This window comes from Giraffa tippelskirchi, chromosome 5 (genome assembly GCF_054371585.1).
Source record: "Giraffa tippelskirchi isolate mGirTip1 chromosome 5, T2T-mGirTip1v1.2.pri, whole genome shotgun sequence".
Classification (NCBI taxonomy): Eukaryota; Metazoa; Chordata; class Mammalia; order Artiodactyla; family Giraffidae; genus Giraffa; species Giraffa tippelskirchi.
The window spans coordinates 17,675,137-17,690,769 of record NC_137279.1 but is presented as its reverse complement, the minus strand read 5'-3'; the positions used below and the strand labels follow the sequence as shown (position 1 = coordinate 17,690,769).

At 45.5% G+C, this 15,633-nt stretch overlaps 1 protein-coding gene across 1 annotated transcript in view; it reads left to right on the top strand.

The window, feature by feature from the left end:
* CACNA1E (calcium voltage-gated channel subunit alpha1 E) overlaps positions 1 to 15,633 on the top strand; it is a 659,107-nt gene that overhangs the window by 317,885 nt on the left and 325,589 nt on the right. Inside the window, exon 7 of the mRNA XM_081485817.1 lies at positions 15,158 to 15,424. Coding sequence (XP_081341943.1) covers positions 15,158 to 15,424 — 267 coding nt within the window. The remainder of the gene's footprint in view (positions 1 to 15,157; positions 15,425 to 15,633) is intronic.

Here is a 15,633-nt window from a genome sequence, read left to right as displayed (position 1 = left end):
ACACTTTGGATTTTGAGAAGTTTTGAAGAATTTCAACAGTTTTTGAAAGAGGGCTTAGTCTTGCACGACTTATGTCTGAAGATGTAGCAATGCAGAACCGAGGCAGGTCAGGCTAATAATACCAGCATGGCTTGAAATACAATTCACTTGACAATCTGTTGTCACAGTTGGTCTGTTGATAGTCTCCTTAGATTAATATGGGTGGGTACTGCTGCTGCTGCTGCTGCTGCTAAGTCGCTTCAGTCGTGTCCGACTCTGTGCGACCCCATAGACGGCAGCCCACCAGGCTCCACCGTCCCTGGGATTCTCCAGGCAAGAATACTGGAGTGGGTTGCCATTTCCTTCTCCTACTGCTGTCATTTCTGCACATGGGGTAATAAGCCCAACCAGGACTGGGGGATAAGTCTGTCTTGTCTTACACAAATATGACTTGCTTATTCTGGGGTCCTTCAGCACCTTCTGTAGTGTCTGCACCTTTTCTTGCCTCTCAGAATTGTAGGATCATCATGAAAGTACGGGACTACCCCATTTCTATTAATGATATCAGTGAGAGGCTGTGCAGTGTGGTGGTTAAGATAATGGATTTTAGAGTGAAACAGACCTAGGATTGACTTTCTATGATATCATTCACCAACTATCTGATCTTAAGGGAAATTATTTCGTCTCTTTCAGTTTTGCTTTTCTTGTGTGTAAAATGCAGATTATAACAGTACCTACCACATAGAATTATTCTGAGAAATAAAGAAAGTAAAGGACTTGGGACAGTGCCTTGCACATAATAAGTATTAGTATTATTACTAATTAGTACTTTTCTTTTTTTAATAATCTTTAATTTTTAAAATTTTTAAAAATTATGCAAGGATACATTTACAAGGGGAATGGAAAATACAGAACAAGGTTATTTATAGTTCCAATCTATATTACAATTATTTTTTAAGTAGACAAATTAAGATTTTTAGTTGGAGTTTCAATATCAAACTCTCAGAAATTAATAGAATGAATATACAGAGAAGTAGAGGGATATAGTATACCTGAAGAGCACCATGAACCAATTCAACACAATTAAGATTTATACAATTTTCGCACAACAATAGGATACAAATTCTATTCAAGTTCCCATAGGCTATAAACTAGGAGACACTGGAACATATTCAGGGACATAAAACAAAGTGCAAAAATTTCATGGCCTAAAAGTATTGAAATCACACAGAGTTTGTTCTCTTATCACTAGGAATTGTGTTAGAAATCAATATCAAAAGATATTTGAAAATAACCCACATATTTTCAACTGCAATGTGGCATTTATCAAGACAGATCTTTGATTTAGCCATTGAAAGCCTCAATAGTTAGAAGACTGAAAAAATCACAGAGAGGGATTGCAGAGAAGAAAGCATTTAAACGATACATTAATATCAAAATGAGGAATTAATATCTAAAGATACTTTAAAAATCCCATGTATTTGGTAATTAAACATCTTTTTTATGATTCTTTTTAAATGATGGTGTTTCTAAGAAGCCATAACAAGGAAAATTAGAAAATATTTGTAATAGAATAAAAACAAAAAGAGAATTTACCAGAATTTGTTGCATGCAGTTGAAGCTGGTCAGTGCAGTTGAATACAATGTGGAGTCTTAAATAAGGTATGAAAATAAATAATGGACGCTAGCAAGATTTTTGTGAAATTTGAACAAAATCCATACTTTAGTTAATAGCTCTGTATCCCATGTTAATTTCCTGTGTTTTTTTACAACGTAGTATTTCTTTATATTCTCAGAATTGGATTAGAAGTTTCAAGCCTCATTCAAAATTAAAAAAAAAAAATCACCAAGATAATAAATTTTCTAGACTTTTAGCAGTAGTACTAGATGCCAAAATACATGGAACTATATCAAAGTTTTGAGTGAATGTAAATTAGAAACCTAGCAATCTAGCATTCTATTCCTACTAAGTCAAACAAGAAGAATCAAAATGTAATAAAGTTTTTAGCTAGGCAAAAATTCATAATTTTTCTAAAATATATATATATATTACATTATACATATTTATCTATACACAAAAGCTTTCTACTATGCTTGATAAAGGCTTGAGAAAGAACAACAAAAAAAGAGATGGAGAAATTGGAAAACATAAACTAAATGAAAAGAGGGCACTGAATATGAAATAGAAAGTGAAATAAACTTGATAAAAGTAAAACAGCATCGTATAGTCTAGTTGTTTTTAAACATGATTGCTCATTAGAAACACTTCTGGAGTTTGGAGAAAAAAAGCAATTCGTGGGCGTTTGTATTTTTCAAAAAAATTCCAAGACAATTCTGATATGCATCTGAATTTTAAAAAGTGATTACAGGTTTTTCTATTAAGTGGTAGTTTTGGTGATATAGAATTCTATTATTTTCTGTTGGCCAATTGTGACACAATGGTTTTAAGTGAATAATAGTTACATAATCACAATAGTAAAAGATATTTATCAGTTTTTACAACCAGTAGACAAAAATAAAAGATAATTACAATTGCGAGCCATAATGGAAACATGATTAACCTAACAATATAAAATAATTACATATAATTTGGAGGGTTAAGTAGAGTGATGTGGTAAGTGGAAGTGCATACATGTACATGTTTTCATCTGCCCAGCCAATACATGTCTTTTGGTTGCTGCATTTAATCCATTTTACACTTAAGGTAATTATTAATATGTGTGATCCTATTACCATTTTCTTAATTGTTTTGGGTTTAATTTGTGTAGGTCTTTTCCTTCTCTTGTGTTTCCTGCCTAGAGAAGTTCCTTTACCATTTGTTGTAAAGCTGGTTTGGTGGTGCTGAATTCTTTTAACTTTTGCTTGTCTGGAAAGCTTTTGATTCTCTGTCAAATCTGCACGAGAGTCTTGCTGGGTGGAGTATTCTTGGTTGTAGGTTCTTCCCTTCCATCACTTGAACTATATCATGCCATTCCCTTCCGACTTGTCGAGTTTCTGTTGAGAAATCAGCTGATAACCTTATGGGAGTTCCTTTGTATATTATCTGTCATTTTTCCCTTGTTGCTTTTAATATTTTATCTTTGTCTTTAACTTTCGTCATTTTGATTACTATGTGTCTTGATGTGTTCCTCCTTGGTTTATCCTTCTGTGACTCTCTGTGCTTCCTGAACTTGGTTGACTATTTCCTTTGCCATGTTACCGAAATTTTCAGCTATTATCTCTTCAAATGTTTTCTTGGGTCTTTTCTCTCTCCTCCTTCTGGGACACTTATAATGCAAATGTCAGTGCATTTAATGTCCCAGAGATCTCTTGGGCTGTCTTCATTTTTTTTTTTTTTTCCAATCCTTTTTTCTATATTCTGTTCTGTGGCAGTGATTTCCACCATTCTGCCCTCCAGGTCACTTATCTGTTCTTCTGCCTCAGTTCTTCTATTGATTCCTTCTAGTCTGTTGCTCATCTCTGTTTGTTCTTTAGTTCTTCTAGGTCTTCAGTAAACATTTCTTGCACCTTCTCCATTCTGTTTCTGAGATCCTGGATCATCTTCACTATCATTATTCTGAACTCTTTTTTGGAAGGTTGCCTATCTCCACTTCATTTACTTGTTTTTTGGGGGGTTTCATCTTGTCTCCTCGAGACGTAACTTTCTGCTTTCTCATTCTGATAAGCTTTCTGTAGTGTGGTTTTCATTTTAGCTGCTGCAAAATTGTGGTTCTTCTTACTTCTGTCTGCCTTTTGGTGGATAAGGCTGAGGCTTGTGTAAGCTTCCTGATGGGAGGGATTGGCTGTGGGAAAAACCGGGTCTTGCTCTGGTGGGCAGGGCTTAGTAAAGCTGTAGTCCAATAATGTACCGGTGAGTGGGGTTGCAGTCCCTCTCCATTAGTTGTTTGGCCTGAGGTGACCCAGCCCTGGGGTCAGTGGGCTCTAAGGTAGGGTTAATGGTGACCTCGAGGGGGACTTATGCCAAGGAGACCTTCCAGGACTGCTGTTGCCAGTGTTCCCGTCCCCGTGGTGAGCCACTGTCAACCCACACCTATACAGATGACCCTCCAACACTAGCAGGCAGGTACGGTGCAGTCTCCTGTGGGGTCACTGCTCCTTTACCGTGGGTCTTGGTGCATGCATGATTTTGTTTGTGCCTTCCAACAGTGGAATCAATTTCCCTCAGTCTTGTGGAAATCTTGTAATCAAATCCTGCTGGCCTTCCCAGTCAGGTTCCCTGGGGATTCCTAATCCTTTTGTTATATCCCCAGGATCGGAAGCCTGATGTGAGGCTCAGAACCTTCACAACAAAGAAGCACTTCTTTAGTATTATTGTTCTCCAGTGTGTGGTATTATTGTTCTCTCTGGCGGCTATGGGATTTGATTTGATCTTGTTTGTGCCCCTCTTACTGTCTCCTTGTAGCTTCTTCCTTGTCTTTGGACATGAGGTATGCTTTTTTGGTGGGTTCCAGCATCTCCTGTCAATGGTTGTTCAACAACTAATTGTGATTTTGGTGGTCTCGCAGGAGGAGATGAGCACATGTCCTTCTACTCCGCTATCTTGAACCGGAAGCCCATTAATTAGTATTTTCTTTGTAATTATTCTTTGCTTGATGCATGTCCATTTTTTTCTTTGTTTTTTATAGTTCTGGAATCTGCAATATGAAATTATGACTTATTGGAAAATATAGATTATTTTAACAAAGGGAAAACAGCATGCATGATAGGAAGCTTTGGGTGATTATATTAATACATGACCACTTTACATCTGGCAGAATTTCTTTGACGAATGTGACTGAATGATGGGATTATGTGAAGAAAAAAAAAACACACAAAAAGTCTTAAATGGAAAGGGCTGTATAGTATGTCTGTGTGTGTGTCCAAAGGACTGGCTTATTAAGGGTATTAGAGAGAAGTATTTCATAAATTCTCTCTTTTGATTGAGAATTACATTTCCACCTTTCCCACCTTTAAATGACACATTACGAATATTTAGAAAACTTCAAAAAAGCTTATGATTCTTCACCTTTGTACTATATTAAGCCTGTTTGAATGTTCTCAACAGCATAGGAAGATTTCTTATGTATGTTTGGACACAGCCTGGCAGAACTTGAGATCAGATCAGAAGCTAGTATATATATTGTATGCATATACATACAATATATACATTGTATATATGTACATACATATACATACAATACATTGTATGTATAAGCTAGCTATATATTGTATGTATCTGCATACAATCAAAAGTGGTGTATCTCTTTCACATGCAGTTCTTCATAGCGGAAAGAGGTATGGTGGCGACATTTGCCTTTTTTTGTAGAGAGAAGAGATAGAACCAATTAAGACTGTAGTTGATTTTTTTTGAAGCAGAATTTTATTCTTTGTTTTATGTTCTGTGAAAAGGGATCTGAAAATATTCTCTATGTAGAGATCTGGATGTCTCTTTTTTAATAACTGATATCCCAAATCTTAATTCAATTATGTTTTTACAGAGCAGGAGCTATTCTTCATAGGGGAATGAACCCTATAATTTATGATGGATAAAATGAAGGTGAGGTTGTTATTGTGCTAGAAAAGCTCCCCCTGAATTAGAGTCACCTGATCTCCTGCATGAGCGCTGAGCATCCTTTCTCATTAAGGGGAGAATGAACACTCAACCCAGAAGGAACAACTGGAAATACTTGACAACAGACTCAGTGGCAGAATCTATTAGGAGAAGGGCAGTCCCTCAGACAGGGACCAGCTACCTGGTTGATACCAAAGCTCTTTTTCACCAAAAAGAGTTGCAGGAGATTCAATCATTCATTCATTGATTATGTATTTAGTAAAGGCCTGCTAAAGTAAAGGCTTCCTAGGTGGTGCTAGTGGTAAAGAACCCACCTGCCAATGCAGGAGACGTAAGAGGTGTGGGTTCGATCCCTGGATTGGGAAGATCCCCTGGAGGAGGGCATGGCAACCCACTCCAGTATCCTTTCCTGGAGAATCCCTTGGAGAGAGGAGCCTGGTGGGCTACAGTCCGTAGGATTGTAAAGAGGCGGACATGACTTAATCGACTTAGCACACACGCCTGCGTGGAGAATGATGCAGACATGCCAGGTAATAAAGAAGGGGAAGATACGTCTTCTGCATTTAAGAAACTTATACCACAGTGGAGGAGACACAGCATACCTAACTGTAAAATTAAAGAGAAATGTACTGGTGAACTTATATCCATGGCAACAATGACAGTGAGTAAACATGTTACTATCTATGAGTGATACAAAAGTTGTATGAGTTTGCAGGAGGTAGAGATCACAGATTGAGTTGGAGAGGTGACAGAACGCTCCCTAGAGTTGGAGAGGTTATGGAGGGCTTCACGGAAAAGGCAGAATTGAACTTAACCACACACCTGGAGAAGGAAATGGCAACCCACTCCAGTATTCTTGCCTGGAGAATCCCATGGACAGAGGAGCCTGGTAGGCTACAGTCCATGGATTGCAAGAATTGGACACAACTTAGTGACTAAACCACCACCACCACACACCTGGAAGGATACCTAGGAATCAGAGAAGCAGAAAAGAAGACTGTGCTTGGGTCAGTCTGAAGCAGGTGCTGTGAGCAAGAGTTTTAAAGTTTTATAACTATGTTAATACTCTGGAACATGGGAGATGGTGTTGGCAAGGTAGGTTGGATTCAGATTGTCTTGACTTGTCAGGCTAAGGAGTTTGGCCCTGTTTTAGGTAGTGAGGACCTATCGGTGAAGTCAAGTGACTGACAGGGAGAATCGTGTCACCTGGTAGAAGGTATAATTTTTGGAGGAGGAACTTGCTTCGAAGGAATTATAATGAATTCACTTTTAAATACATTGAGATGATGATGGATAGCCCAGTGCGTATGGAGACACCCATTACTTAATTGTGTATTTGCATATGGAAATGAGGTGAAAGGTACAGGACAGAGGCTGGATGAGGAAATAGAGGAGTAGTTGAAACTGTGGGTAAGGACGTGACCCCAAAGGGAGAGGAGTCAGAGGGCGAAGGTCAGAAGGTTGAGGGAAGACCCACGAGGGGCTCCCCTGATAAAGGGAGAGGAATAAGAGGAGTAAGAGGACCAGGCGGTGAGGTGGGAGGAGTGGAAACTGAGACGCTAAGCGAGGGAGGAGAGGTCAGTGGTGCCAGACTCTAGCATGGTCAAGGAGAAGGAGGGGAGAACAGGGACCACACGAGGTCAGTGGGGTCTTCGTACAGTTTCTGGGGGGTTGGAAGGGGACAGAGCCAGCCTGGTCTGCCTGGATGCACATTTCAAAGCTGGCCTCAAGTCCATATCATATGGGAATGCCTTATTCACTCTGATTATTTTATACCAGGTGGGTGTAAGCAGCTGCTCAGCGGAGGAGAGAGTGGGAGAGAAAGGGTGTGGTGATGGACAGGTGGTGGCTTAATCTGTGATGATTCCAACCCAGAGTCCTGTGAGAGGCAAGCCTGGTGGGTGGGATGGGCACGCGTTCTCTTCTCTGGGCAGTCAGAGCTCCCCTAGGCTATCCTTGGGCTGTGAGCCACTTTCCCGGCTGGTGGGACATCGTCTTCAAGAGTGAAATGTGGGGAGTGAGTGGATCAAGACTGGCTGGTCATTGCAGGATGCAGCCTGGCACCCTCTCATCCTCCTCACCGCCCCCTTGGCTCCAGTGCCCGATGCAACCCCTGACATGTGAAAGGCGCTCATTTTCTGTTTGCTGAATGAATAAATCAGCCCGAGCCCACCAGGCTTAGCAAGCTCTGCAATGTGCGTAGGCTGTATTTTATTTTCTGAGTCAAGAGGCCAAGGGGGCGGATGGATGGGCGTGTTTCTGTCTGTTGTTCTCACAACAATGATGTAAGATGGCGATGCACCCTTGGCTCATTCCCATCAGTCAGAGCTGGAGCTCTGTGGAGTGGTCCTGCCAGCCTTTACCTTGGCTGGGCAGCTGGGCTAGACACTGATGGCGGGTGCTGAGGTGATGGGGCAGGCATCCTTGGTTGTGTGGGGCTAGGCACTGAACCTCCAAACTGACTTTCCCAATAGATGGTATGTGCATGGTGTGTGATTAGTCAGTTGTGTCTGACTCTCTGTGACCTTTTGGACTGTAGCCCCCAGGCCCCTCTGTCCATGGGATTCTCCAGGCAAGAATACTTACTGGAATAGGTTGTCATGTTCTTTTCCAGGGGATCTTCCCTACCCAGGGATCGAACCTGTATCTCCTGTGTCTCCTGCCTTGTAGGTGGATTCTCTACCCACTGAGCCATTGGAGAAGCCCAAGTGATGGTTGCTCAGTGTCCGACCCTTTGTGACCCCATGACTGTAGCCTGCCAAGCTGCTCTGCCCATGGAATTCTCCAGACAAGAAGACTGGAGTGGGTAGCCACTCCCTACTCCAGGGGATCTTCCTAACCCAGGGATTGAACCTGGGTCTCCCATATTGAGGGCAGATTCCTTATCGTCTGAGCCACCAGGGGGTTAATTTCTCTTAAGGTTGACTTTTGTCTGGGCTGAAAAGTGACTAATCTTATGGAAAACAAAGGATTGAAGTGATAATGCTAGACTCTTTGTGATCCTAGATGCATGGAAAGAGAATGAAATGCTGACTGGTTCATGAATTCCCTATCATTCATCACCACATCCCAGCTCAGGCCGTCCTGTCCCCCAGGGCTTCTGGGCCCCAGTGCCCTGCTGATTCTTCTCTTTTCCGAGCTGCCTCCAGCCTGAGGGAATGTCTCCCTCCTTGGATCTTCCCCTATCTGTGCTCTCTTAGAGAGCACGCCACATCCTGCCTGCTATCAGTGTTCTTCATAAGGATGTTTTCCCCTTTTCCTCTTTAAAACTGTAAGCTCTTAGGGGCCATGACTGTGTCTAATTTTCCCTTGAGCCTCAATCCCTGAGAATGATGCCTGGCACATTAAAAGGGGTTAATTCTTATTCATTCCATGGGCTTATGAATTAAGGAAGCACCTTTTCTCCAGGTATCAAGGCCTTTGGGCTCTTTAGACTCTGGTCTCTAATATTTTGTTTTATTTTCTCTTTTCCCTCATGGTCTTTCTGACCAAATTTCAGACACACTTCTTGGTGCCTCTGTCTACTCTGCACACACCACAGACACACCGCTGGGCTGCACTTCTGAAGTCTGCTTTTAGAAGCAGAAAACAGTCAGATGTACAGTGTTTGCTGTGTGTACGGTGGTCACAGCTACCGTAGCTGAAGTGTATTTAACAAATACATATATAGCACCTATTGTATGCCAGGTACTGATCTAAGAGCTTAACTAACTTCATAACATCCCTATGGGACAGGCGATGGGTATTCTTAGAAATTTAACCCTCAGTGAGACTCTCTGGCTCAAGGCCATGACTTATTCTCCAAAGTTTAAGATCGTACCTATGACTGGACTCTTAAGCAAGGAAAACATTATCTAGACATGCAGTATGTTAAGAGTGGTTGCGCATTGTAAGGAATCCTGACCTTATTATCAGGAGCTGCAGCTCTGTTTCCTCTCTCTGTGCACTTGGACACATCCCTGAAGCTCTGGGCCCCAGATAATAGAGTGTGTCTCACAGTCCTGCAGCAAAGATGCAATGAGATAATATCACCACGGTTGGCACCCAGGAAATATTGAGTTGTCATAAATGAATGGTTTAAAAAACATAGTTTAGCAAAATTTGCACATCTACAGTTAGTTGATAGAGTGTTGGTGCTGTGGGGTTTCTCGGGCATAGGTTTGAGAAATGCTGGTTCTAGGCACAGACATTACATAAGGATGTGAAGTTATGTTTTTACCCAAGTCAGGGCTGTAAGGTATTGTGGAAGCCACCAGACTCCCAAGATGTCTGCATCGCCATAATGCTCTCCTGCTCTGCTGTGAATTTGTACATGGTCTCCTGCCAACTTTTTTCTTAAAACCCACTCCCAAATCCTCTCTGCATTATGTTCCTTAGAGCACTGCTTTGCATAAGAGTCTATTTCTTGGAAAGGCTCAGCAGGGGAAAAATAGAACAAAAGGGGCTCTGATCACTTAAGCAAGCATAAGCTATCTGGATAGAACTGAGAGTGGAGAGGGGGGTGGGGCTGGTGGGAGGGAACAATCCTTTTGGATGAGGCAAGGTTTGCAGACTCCTCAGTGATGGGCTGAAATCTCCCGTGAAGATGGCCCAAGGCCTGACGGATCTGGGAAGAGCTTTATGAATGAGGGAAAGAGGCTAAGTGCTTTTCCATCCTTGCCTCTCGTCACTCCATCTTGGTACAAACTCCCATGGCCTGCCTGGTTCAGGAGGAGTGTGGCCCCCTTGTTTCCTTCCTTTTCCAGGGAAGCTGGAGGGACCCTCTACCAGTTAACTCCTACTTCCACTCTGAATGGTGCATTGGGACAGAGGGGCTGAGGGGTGAATACTTTGAAATGGAACTGTCTGCATTGGATTCATATGCTAGGAAAGGTTTTCACTTGCTTTCTTAGATCCTTTTGGGTTTATAGTTTGCAGGTCACTTTGCGCAGAAAATACATGTAGACCTTTTGGCTGCACCATCTTAACTCGTGTGTGTGTGTTTTGACCTCATACCCCTATGTCCAGTGTGGGGGACTGCACATTTCAAGTACCATGAGATGCCTGGTTGCATTGATGGTAAAATTTTGGGCTTGGGCTTCAAGAAAGTATGACAGGGGAATAGAGGTCTGGTGACCAGAGGTCACCTCTTTAGGAATGTCTAGGCCCTGAAGTATGAGGTGTGAGGCGGCCAAGTACCTGAGATCACAGTGATGTGCTACATATGACCAGTAGATGGTGCTCTAACTACACAAAAATATGGCTAATATCCCTCCGGAGCTGGAAAGCAATTTTAGGAAACCAGTTTCCAATCAGAGTTATGACCAATTGCTGATTTTTTACATTTCCATCTGTGGTCTCTTTAAGAGGACAGTGGAACTAGGGACACAGGAAGGAGAATGCCTACCAAGTTCCCTTAGAAAGAGCATTATGGCAGTGACCTAATCTCAGGTTTTGTCTTTTTTTTCCCCTAAGGATCCTCCCAGATCTTGAGGGCAGTAGATGTGTTCCCAATTAATCATCTTCCCAGCATGGTCCCAGGAGCATTTGGCCACTGATCAGATTCAATTTGAGGATGGTAAGCACAGTATTCCCATAGGCTTAGCGTGACTGTATAGTTTCTTCTCTTGATGGTGAACAATTTGGAAGTACACTATTACTGCCCAGAAGAAATTAGCCTGGATATTAGAAAGAACCATCAAGTGAAAGTCAGAAGAGCTGTTACAAGTCTCAGCTTTGCCTCTCATTAGATGTGGACAAACTACTTAACATTTATGAAACTCTGATTTGTCCAACAAATCAGGGTCATAATACATGTTTGCCAGGCTGACCTCAGAGTTTTGGAGTGAGGTTTATATAAATTGAAAATTATTAAAGACATATAAACTATTATTCAGCCATTAAAACTGTAGCCATCTGAGGGCTGGGAGAATGGAGGCATGGGAGAGCATGAAAGGAGTCCACAGATCTCAGAGGGCTCAAGAGCTGTGAAGCCAGGTGGGGGTGAATATGAGAGAATGCCTTCCTCCCAGCATTACTGTCCTTAGGCCAAGTCCATTCCAAAAGCTATGTATGCCATCATATTTGCCTCTGTGCTCCTGGGCTGCACCCTCCAGGAAGTCGCAGTTTTAACTCCCCTACAGAGGCACCTGTACTCCCCAGCATACTTTACATCATCCCCAAGCATACATTTGTGATTTGTGCCTCCTGGAAAGTAGAAGGCGGGAAGGTAAAGCCTCAACTCCAGGGGGCCCTCACATTTCTATGAATAATATCCTGCTGTGAGAATTCTAGGTCCCTAAAGAATTATAACAGCCACAGAGCACAGAGGACATTGTAGAGAGAGCAAAGGAATTAGTACTGGATCTCTGTTGTATGGGCGACATTGAAGACACAAGTCAAGGGTTCCTGGTCTTCCAAAAACCTCTTCCTGGAAGTAATATGTTGGTGAGCCTTGCTTCTCTGAGCATTAACAAACAGGCATGCCACCTTCCAGCCTGCAAAGGCCAGGACAAGGAGGAAAGGAGATGATGTTGCAGTATGAGAATGAGATCCATCATGCATTCCAGCCAGTAAGGTTATACAATTTAATCACAGAAACAGATGCTTTATTTTTGTCATCATCTATTTTGCCCAATACTTTGGCCACCTAATGGGAAAGGCCAACTCACCGGAAGAGACTCTGAACCTGGGAAAGATTGAGGGCAGGAGGAGAAGGGGGCGACAGAGGATGGCATCACCGACTCAGTGGACATGAGTTTAAGCAAACTCCAGGAGATAGTGAAGGACAGACTGGTGTGCTGCAGTCTGTAGGGCTGTGAAGAGTTCGGCACTACTTAACAAGACTGAACAACACAATTTTGTCCAGGAGTGTGTGCTCAGTTCCTAAAACAATGCCTTGGGCTTAAAAGTATCTGTCCAGTGATTTGAATGAATTTTGTGCTATGGGTTATGGTCCTGCCTCTGAAAGCATGGATTTGGTCTTCCCTGAGAGCCTTTTCTAACTCTGTGTAGTTTACAGAGCTATTGAGAGAGTCACTTGTGACTGGTTTGAAACAACTGACAGCTGATGGGGCTTTGGGTTCATAGTATCACCTTCCCTTTCACTCTGACTAGGTGTTCAGCCAGAACAGGACCCTCCAATTAAGGGAGGTAGACGGACAGAGTGAGGCAGTAAGGAAAGCAAAATACTAATTAGAGCTGACTCACCTCAAATCATAATTGGACCCAAACTGGGCTCCCCTGAAGCAAAAGGTCAACCTGCCATGCCCAAAGGGAGCAGTGCCTGCCGCGGGTGGGGGTTTTCCAGCACCAGAGACTTTCCCTTCACGCAGACACACACACAGACCTTCTCACACAGCAGACCTGTGTCAGCGCTCACATGGCCTTGCTCCCCTGCCACGTCCACGGAGGAACACACACTGCCTCTCACTCAGACATCACGTCGTCTCTCTTCTCACCAGTTATCTCACACACAGACACTGCCTTTCACATGTGCGAGGGAAGAGCCACCCAGGATTTCCAACCTCTGGGCTCTGGTCACTCTTGTTTTCTTCCTCTGCCCCACCGCACTTTCTCTTCCACCGCTCAGGTGGGAACAACTTGGAAGGGACCCTGCATTCAGGCAAAGCAGCGGCAGCTGCTACCTGTCTTCAGATCAGACCACTGACTCACGTGGGGAGGGGCTCTTTCTCTGGGGCTTGAAGTCCACCTTTCCCTCGTCTGCAGCTCAAACACTAATTCTACTTTTTCTCCAATACTAGAGTGGGTTCCAGGAAGTCAGTGGAGCTGACTTGAGGCTAAGAGGAGGGATGGGCGGATCCCCCGATTGTTAAGATTTCAAAAAGGTGGTTTTAGCCCAGAACTCACTACTAGGGACCCGGTGGCTAGACCACCTTTCCAGAAATGCGGGGCTCTCCTAGAACCAAACCCAAGAGGCCATCCCAGATTGCGTTTCGAGAGGGGCGGCTTTCTAAACGCACAAAGCTCCCACCAGAGCTGGCTCCAATCCGAGAGTGCGGAGACCCCGGAGGTCCTAGCGTCGCTCACGGGGTCTCCAGGCTGCTAAGTGCGGACTGGGGCAGAAGGGAGTGCTGCCTTCTCCGCGGGGAATGCTAGGGCAGTGCTCTCGGACGGAGCCCGGGAGGTGCGGAGACGCGGCGACCGGCTCCGGTGCAGGGCACGCAGAGCGCAAAGGTCCGGGCGGCCGCGCGCCGGGCACTGCGCGGGGCACAGCCTCGGCGGGCACTGAAGGCGCGAGAGCGTGCGCGCGTGCGTGTGCGCCCCCGCCGGGCCTCGGCTCTCCGGCGGAGACTCCGCCGCGCTGCGCTGCGCCGGCCTGTCTCCTCTCCGCAGGACTTGGGGAGAGGCGACTCTAGCCCGGTCTTTGGCAGAGGAGGCCCCCTTCCCTCCGGCTACACCGATCAATAAGCCACACCAGCCCCGCGTCCCGGGAGCCCTCCGGCCGCCGTGGGCCGGGGTCCTTCCGGCTCCATCCCCGCCCCGCCCGCGCTCGCCGGCCCCGCCCCCGCTTCTCCGGGCGCTCCCGTGCGCGCCTCTCTGCGCCTCCGCGCTCCGCTCGCTCTCCCTCGGTCTCCCCGTTCCCTGTCTTCTTCTCTGCTCCATCGAGGGGGGAGCTGCCGGGGTGGAAGAGGAAGACCGAGTCATCAGTGAGCAAGTTCGGTCCCTGGACAACTCCCGTGCCAGGCCACCGCTGGGCTCGGCTGCAACCTGTTCCTCCCTCGCCCAAGTGCTCGCCCGCCCGCCCGCTCGCTCCCGCCCTCTCCCCGGCGCAGCCGCGGATCGCTGTTGCATGCTGATCCGGGGAGGCGGCGGCGGCGGCGGCGAGCGCTCCGGGAGGATGCTGGCACTCGGGCTTCGCTGCTCTCTGGATGCTTTTCAACTTCTCTCCCAAGCGCAGGAGCTTTGAAGTCATTTGTCCCTCTCCGGTTGGATCGACTTCTTATTTTGATATTTTGGGCGTTGCGGTTTACGCAGGAACCTCAATACCGCTCTCCTCCCTCCCTCCTTCTCCACATTTGGATGCGTCTGTGCTGGCAGGTTTAAAGACCCAAGTCTTGGTTGTGGAATTTCTTAGATGGACTTGCAGGGGCCGGCGTTATAAAGCATGTCACCGTAACCTCGTCCTTGTCTTTTTTTTTTTTTGAAAAGTTCTTTTGTTTTCATTTTTCCCCTCCCCCCATCAATAAATTACCAAACTGTTACCTAGCGGGCCGGTGCCTGCCTCTCTCCCAGAACTAGGTGGTGCGTCTGCCAGAAGAGGAGCTATGTTTGAAGAGCAGCCTACTCCACCCCTCTTCTCTCCAGTCCCCGAACGCCACCACACACTGGCATTTTGAAAAAAAAAAAAAATTGTCTCCAGAAACGGAGAACCCCCAAGCTCTCCCCCCCTTTTTTTTCCTCCTTGAGGAATGGAGCTTCGCAGAGGTTGCATTTAGATTCAACAGTTCAGAGCGGCGGGGTTGCTGCTGCCGCCTCTCCGAAGAGCTCGCGAGGCTCCCCGGAGGCGGTGGTCCCCGTGCCCGTCTGGATGCGGCTCTGAGACTCCGTGTGTCTTTCTGCTTGTTGCTGTGTGCGGGTGTTCGGCCACGATCACCTTTGTGTGTCTTCTGTCTGTTTAAACTTCAGGATGGCTCGCTTCGGGGAGGCGGTGGTCGGCAGGCCGGGGTCGGGCGATGGAGACTCGGACCAGAGCAGGAACCGGCAAGGAACCCCGGTGCCGGCCTCCGGGCCGGCGGCCGCCTACAAGCAGTCGAAAGCGCAGAGGGCGCGGACTATGGCTTTGTACAACCCTATTCCCGTCCGGCAGAACTGTTTCACCGTCAACAGATCCCTGTTCATCTTCGGAGAAGATAACATTGTCAGGAAATACGCCAAGAAGCTCATCGATTGGCCATATCCTTTCTTGCCCATCATTACTCCCCTCTCCCCCTTGCATTTCTTCGGGTAAGGGGGGAAACCTAGCATGGAATTTGCCACCCCCACCCCCATCCCTTTCCTGGTGCCGATTTGCCCCTTTGCTGAAGTGCACTCTATACTTTGGTGCATCTAAGAGGCAAGCATGGTGCCGTAGAAACCGATGTGGGCACTAGTGTTTTTCAAGG